Below are 10,397 nucleotides of genomic sequence, written 5' to 3' on the forward strand. Positions count from 1 at the left end.
GTGAAAACACTTGACGTTCAAAAGAGTAAAACTTAACACTGAAGAATTATTGCTTTAGAGGCAAGTGGTCTCAAGAATGCATCACCACAAGAGGTGAATATATTCCTGAATGGTCTGAGATACCTGCAAGATTGTCAGCAAACTCTTACTATTTATAACCATGAATGTCATTATCACCAGAACGGAGCAGACACTTCCTCAACAGATCCATTGTGATTTAGCCACTACAGAATTGTAAAGTGCAGAAAACATTAGTTGGATCTCCAATAATTATTTGGGGGTTATCAAGTTTTAAACTAAGAGCATGTCATTTTATTTATTTAATTAAAAAAGTGCTTTCTGATTGTTAAAATAACACTTGTTGTAGACAATTTGAAATAGAAGAAAATTAAAAAATGACAATTTCCATTGCACAGAGAAAACTAGTGTTAAAATTTTGATATGTTTCTGTGCTGCCTTTCCTTTTCATTCATATGTAAGTATTTATTTGAAAAATTAAGATTATTCTCCATATAAAATTTTATATTTTATTTTTCACATACTGTTTTACTGTATTTTGTCATTACATTGAACATTCTAAATAAACACTGTTTTTAATCATTGCACAATATACTATTATATGGATGACTCACATTGACTTATTCATGTTGACCAAATGTTTTCCATTTGAATTTTTCACTATTACACTATAACTATTACAATTACATGAGAATGGGCATCATTTTATGTCAATCTTTGTCTGAGATTTTAAATATTTCTTTCTGCTAGATTCATGGTTACTTGTCACAGGTCTGAACATTTAAGACTTTCCTTAATCTATTATCAAATTATTTTCCAGTGATTGCACCCATTTATACTTTTACCAGGAATGCAAATAGGTTTCCACTGTACTGTATGTTAGATAACACTATATAGTATCGCTTTAAAAATCTTGTTATTTTGATAGGCAAAATAAATATGCCCTCATAACTTTCAAATTATGCTTCTCTGATTAGTAATGAGGTCAAACATTTTTAATGTGTTAAAATTGTATTTCTTTTGAGGTTTTTCTGTTTCTGTCCTTTATCCATTTTCTACTGATTATTCCTACTGATTTGTAGAAGCTCCTTATGGAATAAAATCACAGAAATGGTATAATATTTATTGCAATAATTTCCCTATTTGTGTCTGACGTTTGATGTTACTCATGATGTTTTTGACAGATAGTTATATAGTTGAACTTATCAATTGTTTAACCCTTAGGAATGCTTTAATTTCTTTTAACAGCATTTAAATTTCTTTAGATTTCTTTATGCACATGTGCACATGGGCAACTTTATGTTGCATGCATAAGTGATATAATAAGGCCATAAAGGCCATGAAAATAGTTTGTAAAATCTTTTATAGTAGAAAAATATACGTAACATAAAATTTATCATTTTAGTTATATTTAAGCATACACATTTCAGGAGCATTAAGTAAATTTATATTGTTGTAGCACCATCATCACAATCCAACTCTAGAACTTTTTGATCTTCCCAAACACAAACTCCGTACCCACTAAACAACAACTCCCCATTTCTTCCCTCCCCTAAAAACTGCTATTCTACTTTCTGTATGTGTTTGACTACTTTGTTCATGTTAAGTGGAATCACAGAATATTTGTCCTTTTGCATCTAGTTTATTTCACTTAGCATAATGTCATAAAATTTCATCCATATTTGAACATACGTCAGAATTTCACTTTAAGACTGAATAATATTCCATATTCTGTCTATACCACATTTTGTTCATTCATTCATCCAGTTGAGGTGTTTCCACCTTTGGTTATCCTGAATAATGCTTCTATGAACATGGGTATGAAAATAGTCTTTCAAACAACCTTGTTAATGTGAACAGATGCAGTCATTGAAATTGTTTGCAAACACTGAAACCAATTGCTAACACCGAAATTATGGGTCAGTTTTCCCTAATCCATACAGAGAAGTTTTTTGCACTGATTTTTCCTCTCAAGACCTGAAAAGCCATCCTTGTGAATCTAATCTGATGTCTTTCTTGAAAAGATTCTGGGAAAATGTTAAGCAACTAGCTTAAAAGTTAACAGCTCCAGGAGATTGATACTCCCCAGAAACGAGCATGCACCAAAATCCATGTGAGTTGTGAAAGCATTATGGAAGATGCTCTTTGTCCTTCTGAGTCAGAGAGAGCTCAGTAGTTGAACTGGGCATATTATAAACTACCTCATTTCTCTACAATTTTTTTCTCAACAGAGGAGTCAGGAATGGCTAAAGAAAATCATACCACAAAAAATGAGTTTATACTCACAGGATTTACAGACCATCCAGAGCTGAAGACCATGCTGTTTCTGGTGTTCTTTGCCACCTACCTGATCACCATGGTGGGGAATCTTAGCCTGGTGATACTGATTTCAAAAGAGCATCGTCTTCACACACCAATGTACATCTTTCTGGGCAACCTTGCTCTTGTGGACTCTTGCTGTGCCTGTGCCATTACTCCTAAGATGTTAGCAAATTTCTTTTCTGAAAACAGAATGATTTCCCTCTATGAATGCATGGCACAATTTTATTTTCTTTGCAGTGTTGAAACTGCAGACTGCTTTCTCCTGGCAGCAATGGCCTATGATCGCTATGTGGCCATATGTAACCCACTGCAGTACCACACAATGATGTCAAAGAAACTCTGCATTCAGATGACCACAGGGGCCTACACAGCTGGAAACCTGCACTCCACGATCCATGTAGGACTTTTATTTAGGTTAGCTTTCTGTGGATCTAATCACATCAACCACTCTTATTGTGATATTCTCCCTTTATACAGACTCTCCTGTGTTGACCCGTATGTCAACGAACTGGTACTATTTATCTTTTCAGGCTCAATTCAAGTCTTCACAATTGGTAGTGTCTTAATATCTTATCTCCACATTCTCTTTACCATTTTCAAAATGAAATCCAAACAGGGAAGGGTCAAAGCCTTTTCTACCTGTGCATCTCACTTTTTGTCTGTTTCATTATTCTATGGATCTCTTTTCTTCATGTACATTAGACCAAATTTGCTTGAAGAAGGGGATAAAGATATACCAGCTGCTATTCTGTTTACAGAAGTAGTTCCCTTACTAAATCCTTTCATTTATAGCCTAAGAAATAAGGAAGTAATAACTGTCTTGAGAAAAATTTTGAAGGAAAAAAAATCTCAAAAGAATTTGAAACAAATGACCCCTACTGTAGCTTAATGACTTTAATGCAAAAAAAAAAAAAAAAAAAAAAAAAAAACTTCCAAGTGAAATTACACAGAGAAAAAGGCACAAATTGTATGTAAAATATTAAAATATGCCAAAATATAATCAACTTAAACAGCAATATGTAAAGTAGAAAATACACAGGAAGGAGTAAACTGTGCTAAATCTTAATTCAAAATAACAAAAATCAAAACCAAACTTTGAATTCATTCAAGAAACAGTACAGTAGGTTGTCAAGGTCATGGATTGTGTCAGAATCAGGGATTATCAGCACACAAAAGATAAACAACAATTATATCTCAATAAAACTGGAAAAAAATATAATTTGTCAGGCTGAGAAAAAAAGGAAGAGAAACAACAAAACTAGCAGTTACAAATATAAAGGATAAATCTATTAAAAATTAATAGCTAGCCTACATTAATAGATTGGAGCATGAGCACTCCAGTTAAGCTCAAAGGGTTTAAGGGTATGTGAACCTTCAACCAATGAAATCACTTACAATCATGAGTGACAAAACTGAGGCAAGTAAATTTTGAGGAGTCACTTTTAATAGCATTTTGAGGGAGATTGTAGGTAGAATAGAGGTAGTGAGGAAATAAAAGCATCAAATAAAAATGAGTAGTATATTTCCAAGTTCCTATGGAGTTGAATAATTAAAGATGGAACATCAATTTTCGAGAGTAGTTATCTTCACAGACATTTATTTATGCTCATATGTACATGCATAAAAATGTCATGACACAAAGTTCCAGCCAAGCAGTAAAACCTCATTTAGGATTTGAAGAGGTGATTGTCAGTGAGCTAGGGAAAACTCTATCCACCTTTTCAAGAGGTTAGGAAGGGGTTCAAAAATGGGGACACTATTATATTATATGTAGAGGTGAAGAAAAGTATGCTTGTTGAGCTATGGATAGAACTTACTTAAAACATTTTTTTTCTTTTCATTATTGCAAAACCTGAAGTTGTGGGATGTAGGTAGTACTGCATGATCTTAATGTGACATATTCAAAGAATTACTTTCAACATAGATCTGAGAGCCTGCTATTGTGGAAACACTACTCTAGGGGGTGGGATATACCGTTACCAATATCGGGTCTTCCAGCTTCTTAAATAATAGAACATTGCCATGATTTTAATGACTAACTTCTAGATCAAGAAGGATCCCTATCAAGTAAAATAAAAATTCCCCCTTCCACTTCTCTTGATGTTCTGGGGTCACATCTAAATTCCCAGAAGGCAATTGTCAGGTTGCAACTATGGTCCAGTCCACTCAAGGCTGACCTCACATGGAAAGTCAACATGTTGAGTCTGTTTAGAAAATGTAGTAGGAATGCGGATACAGTATTTCCAATTCCTTAATTCATGAGTACAAAATTATAACCACTTAGTTTATCTTATGACCTTCAAAAAAAATCTAATCCAGCTCATTCTATATATTCAGACATTTCAAGATTTTAAATGGAGACATTTCAAGATATCCTAGGTTGTTTCAAATTCAAATCCCATGATTTAGGATTGGCTCAACCCTACCTCCATTCTTTCTTGGTTGCATCTAAATGCAGAAGTATTTGCCTGATAAGACATTAAAGACAGGTGTCATGTTACAGATGGAGCTTTGTCCATGCTGCAGTCTTCTAAGATGTTTGGTCCTTTTGGACCTTCTGATTATCTCTTCGGGCCACCATCAGTTTTGGTTTCTGCATTCATGTCTAGTCCCCAGGCTACACATGAAAGCATTTCAGCAAAAGCACCTAGTTGAAGGAAAAGTTCAAGGGCTCCATTTTTGTACTTCTGATGACTTGCTGTACCAGTATGACACAGGGTTTTGAAGGTTTTCATGGGTCCCTCTGGAAGGTCCCTTTTGCCCATAAATCTCCAAATTCTATGGGCATTTGATTGTCTCCCCATCTCATGCCCAGGACAACCTTGGGAATTTAAGCCACAGACCCCCATCTTAGAAAATACAAATTATTCCCCTCTGACTTTTCTTTTTCCCCCTCAATTCACTGAATCTTTATTTCTAGGGTATATCTAGCTATTACATCATTACAAATGCTTCCAAAAATCTACTTTTACAGAATACATTTTCATTTTGGAACAGTCCTCAAAAGTGAGGCTTTCTCAAATTATTCTCTCTAGGTTTTCAAAGGTACGTTTAGGGGGAAAAAAAGAATGTGAGATTGACATTGCTGTGCTCTGGTCTCCTTCTCTTACAGCAATCAATCTGACTTCACAAGCTGCTATCTAAAGTGGCAGGAATGATCATTGGGCAAAATAGAATTATAGACAGACTTCATCTAAGTGTTGCCTATTATAGAGAGAAAAATCCCATAAAATGAATCCTTTTATAATCTTGACCAATATTTCATAGTAAGCAGAGAAAAAAGAGATTTATTTAGGACTTCACTTTGAAAAACAAAGCAAACTTACAGAAATACTTTATCTCATATTTAACCAAAATTTAGTTATAATCATAAATGTGTACTAATTTTACAAAGAATGAATCAAGTGTCAAGTGTTTTTCTCGGTATTATTTTCCAAAAGAATAAAGAATGCTAACTAGATATAATCTTAACTTTTCAATTCAGGGAATAATAGTAATGAATGATAATAATGGAGCAAATTAGTAGCATACCCAAAGGACCCTCAACCAAGGGTCCCTCATAGTTCTTATTGTACAAATTCTTAGCTAATGAATCTGTTGTCGTTTTTCTCATTTATTATTCACTTTTCAGTTGTTCTAACTTTACTAGGCCCACTTGTCAATGGGATTTCACATTTCCTTCAGGCAGTTCCCCAACACCACTTTTATTAACTTTATGAAGCCTACTGCATCTTTCTCAAAATCATTTCACACTGAGTTTGAATAATGCTACCACAATCAGAAAATCGGTGAGCAAGTAAGATGTCAGTACAATGGATGAAGGTAGTAGTCTTAAGCGGGGAGGGATGTTTAAGGGGAAATTAATTCTATAAGTGGTTAGTTCACTCAAGAATATTTGTATGTCATGACAATTCTTACTTCCCTAAGAAAGCTTTGTCACTTCTGGGACATGAAGATTGATCCCATGATAATGAGAACCTCTGTGTTGCTTCATCAGCTTATATCAAAATTTTACCTCATTATATAAACAAAGATTAATGTTTCGACTAATCTGTAGATTTTTTAATGCCAGAAATACTTTCTTTTTACATTTTAATTATTGAGCTCTTACTAAACCCTCATAAACTATCTCTGTTACCAGGATGAACTGTGAAGTATCTGAGTATCCAGAGTTTGGTGGACTGAAAAGTATTTATTATACCTCTGTGAATGCCATTTACCTCCCCTTTACAGATCATTCTTCTTTAGGATCACATTACTCCTCATTTCCAGTTCCCCACAAATTGCTCTGAAGTTGGCTTTGCTTGCTGGTGCAAATCTGCTATATCAGTGAACCAATTCACCACATGGTTTCCAGTATCGGCTCATAACTGATATACCACGGATCTTGTAGTTAATGGATAAACAACTTTCAAAACTTTAGAAAACTGAATTTTAAAGATAATTTTAAAAATACATGCAACAATTTTCTTTATGACTCTATAATGACAAAGATAATATGTTCTAAAATATTTCTTCTGGGACTACTTAGTGGTTAACTATTCAGACTCTTAAAAACCAAACATCTCTTGGACGTTAAAAGGATAATAAAGGAATATTATAAATAACTCTGTGTCTATAAATTTGCTAACCTAGATGAAATGGACCAATTTCTTGAAAGACACATATTGTGCCAAAACTCACACAAAATTAATAGATAATATGAATATGCTTATATCTATTAAAGAAATTGAATTATTAACTAATAACTTCAAAAACAAAAAGCACTGGGCCCAGATAGGTTCAAGTGATAAATTCTACAAAATACTTAAGGAAGAAATTATACCAATTTCCTACAATCTCTTTCCAAAGATGGAAGCAAAGGGAATACTTTCTAACTCATCTATAAAGCCAGCATTACTCCAATACCAAAACCAGACAGAGACATCACAGGAAAACAAGAGTTAATATCTTTCATAAACACAGAAGCAAAAATTCTCTACAAAATATTAGCAAGGTGAATCTAACAATATATAAAAAGATTATACACCATGACCAAGTGGGATTTATCCCATGTGTGAAATGCTGGCTCAATACTAAAAAAACAATGGAATCTATTACATTAATTGGCTAAAGGAAAAAAATTACATAATCACATGACTAATGCGTAAAGAACTTTTGACAAAACTTGAATACCCACTCATACAGAAACTCTCAGTAAACCAAGAATGGAGGAAAACTTCCTCAACTGCATAAATAATATCTATGTAAAATCTACAGTTAACTTCAAATCTACTGGTAAGAAACTTGAAGCTTGCCCACTAAGATCAGGAACAAAGAAGGAAGCAAAGAAAATCACAGCTTTTCAACATTGTAATGGAAGTGTTAGTTAATGCAATGAAACAAGGAAAGAAAATAAAAAGGATATGGATTGAGAAGAAAGAAATAAAACTGTTCACAGATGACATGATTGTCTATGTAGAAAATATGAAAGAATCAACAAAAAAACTCTTGGAACTAATAGGCAATTATAGAAAAGTTTCAGGATACAAGGTTATACAAAAGTACATTTAAAAGCATTGCTTTCCTATATAATAGCATGGACAAGTGGAATTTGAAATTAAAAAACATAGTACCATTTACATTAGCATCCATAAAAATGAAATGCTTAGGTATAAATATAACAAGGTATATATAAGATCTAAATGAAGAAAATTATCAAACTTTGATAAAAGAAACCAAAGAAGAATAAAATCAACAGAGAGATTTTCTATGTTTATGGGTAGAAAGGCTCAATATTGTAAAGATGCCCCAACTTGATCTACAGATTCAGTGCAATCTCAATCAAAATCCAGGCAAGTTATTTCGTGAATATTGACAAACTAATTCTAAAGTTTATGTGGCGAGGCAAAAGACCCAGAATAGCTGACACAATATTTAAGGAGAACAAAGTTGGAGAACTGACACTACCTAACTTCAAGACATACAATAGAGCTACAGCAATCAAGACAGTGTGGCATTGGCACAAGAATAGATGAATAGATCAATGGATAGAAGAGAGACCAGAAATAGACTCACATTTATATAATCATAAGATCTTTGACAAAGGAGCAAAAGCAATGCAATGAAGCCAACATAGTCATTTCAACAAACGGTGCTGGAACAACTCAACACATGTACGTGCAAAAATAATGATAATAAGTCTAACAGACCTTACACCCTTCACAAAAATTAACTTAAAATGTATCACAGACTTAAAGGGAAAAATTCAGTATTAAGAAATTCCTAGAAGATAACAGATGAGAAAAACTAGATTACTTTTGGATATACAACAACTTTTTAGATATAACACCGAAGGCATATTCATAGGAGAAAAAATTGATAAGCTGGACTTCATTAAAATTAAAATTTTCTGCTTGCAAAAGACATTACAAGACAAGAGAATGAAAAGACAAGCCCACAGATCGGGAGAAAATATTTGCATAAGACACATCTGATAAAGTACTGTTTTCCAAAATATATTAAGAACTCTTAAAACTCAACAATAAGAAAACAACCTAGCAGATTAAAAACTAGGCCAAAGATCTTAGCAGCTATCTCTACCAAGAAGATGTATAGATGGTAAATAAACATATGAAGAGGTTCTCGGCATCTTATGCCATCAATAAAAATGAAAATTAAAACGAGACACCATTATACATCTAGTAGAATGGCCAAAATCTAGAATAACACCACCACCAAATGCTGGCAAAGATGTGGACCAACAGGAATTCCCATTCTAGATGGAAATGCAAAATGGTATAGCCACTGTGGAAGAGAGTTTGGCAGTTTCTTACAAAACTAACGATATTCTTATCATATCATCCAGCAATTACATTCCTTGGTATTTACCCAAAGGAGTTGAAAACATATGCCCACCCAAAACCTGCATATGTTTATAGTAGCTTTATTCATAATTGTCATAACTTGAAAGCAACCAAGTTGTCCTTCAGCAGTTGAATGGATAAACTGTGGTATGTTTAAAATGAAATATTATTCAGAAATGAGCTATCAAGCCATGAAAAGGCATGAGGGAAACTGTTATGCATTTCACTAAGTGAAAAAAGCCAATCTGACAAGGCTATATACTGTGTGATTCTAAATTTATAACATTCTGGAAAAGGCAAAAAAACTACGGAGACAGTAAAAAGATCAGTGGTTTTCAGAGACTGGGGAGAAAGAAGGGTGAATAAGGGGAACACAGAAGATTATTAGGACAGTGACAATACTCTGTATGATACTGCAAGTGGTGGATACTTGTCATCATAAATTTGTCCAAGCTAATAAAACATACAACACCAAAAGTGAACCATAGTATAAACTATGGACTTTGGGTGATAACGATGCATCAACAAATATATTAAATGTACCACTCTGGTGGGGATGTTTATAATGGAGGAGGCTATGCATATGTGGAAACAAGGGGTATAAGGGAAATCTCTGTACCCTCTTCTCAACTTTGCTGTGAAACTAAAGCTGTTCTAATAAATAAAGTCTATTAAACATGAGGAAAAAAATCAAACATACAGTCTGTAGCTCACACAAGAATCTTCTCATCTCAGCTCTGCCTAACCAAGCACTTTGTGGTTTAGCAGTTACTAGCAAAGATCAGTCTCTTTTTATTCCTTCAAAGTCTCCATTTGTTTTCTGCTACTTTTTTGCCGTCTATACTCATTACAATGTTGAGCTGAAAAAGTTCAGATTTTTATGATACAAATTCTCCTGTGGCTTCTTCTCATCTTCTCTGTAGAATAACAAGTAAATGACAATTCCAATTTTCACCTAAAACTGACTGTAAAATAGAGCTTGTTTTTCTGTTTCCCTATTTCCTACTTGTCTCTAGTTGAATAAAACCAGAAGGTTTTTTCTTTCATTTTGTTTTTTTCCAGATGCACAAGACCTGTCCTTCCACTTAGCCAAACTATTTTTGAGGCTTATAGTATGTGAAGCACAAAAGTAGATCCTGAGTGAAAATAAAAAGACCCAGTTATCAACTTGAAAAAATAGAACTTGTTCTCAAGAAGCAAAGATATTTTAGG

General features: G+C 33.6%; 1 protein-coding gene across 1 annotated transcript; it reads left to right on the forward strand.

Moving 5' to 3' along the window:
• Window positions 1-2,070: 2,070 nt before the first annotated feature.
• Window positions 2,071-3,593, forward strand: LOC102515767 (olfactory receptor 5K1). Its single transcript, XM_006181076.2, has one exon. It carries the CDS (start codon window positions 2,261-2,263, stop codon window positions 3,227-3,229), a length of 969 nt encoding a protein of 322 aa, XP_006181138.2. The 5' UTR covers window positions 2,071-2,260; the 3' UTR covers window positions 3,230-3,593.
• The last annotated feature ends 6,804 nt before the right edge of the window (window positions 3,594-10,397 follow it).

This window comes from Camelus ferus, chromosome 1 (genome assembly GCF_009834535.1).
Source record: "Camelus ferus isolate YT-003-E chromosome 1, BCGSAC_Cfer_1.0, whole genome shotgun sequence".
Classification (NCBI taxonomy): domain Eukaryota; kingdom Metazoa; phylum Chordata; class Mammalia; order Artiodactyla; family Camelidae; genus Camelus; species Camelus ferus.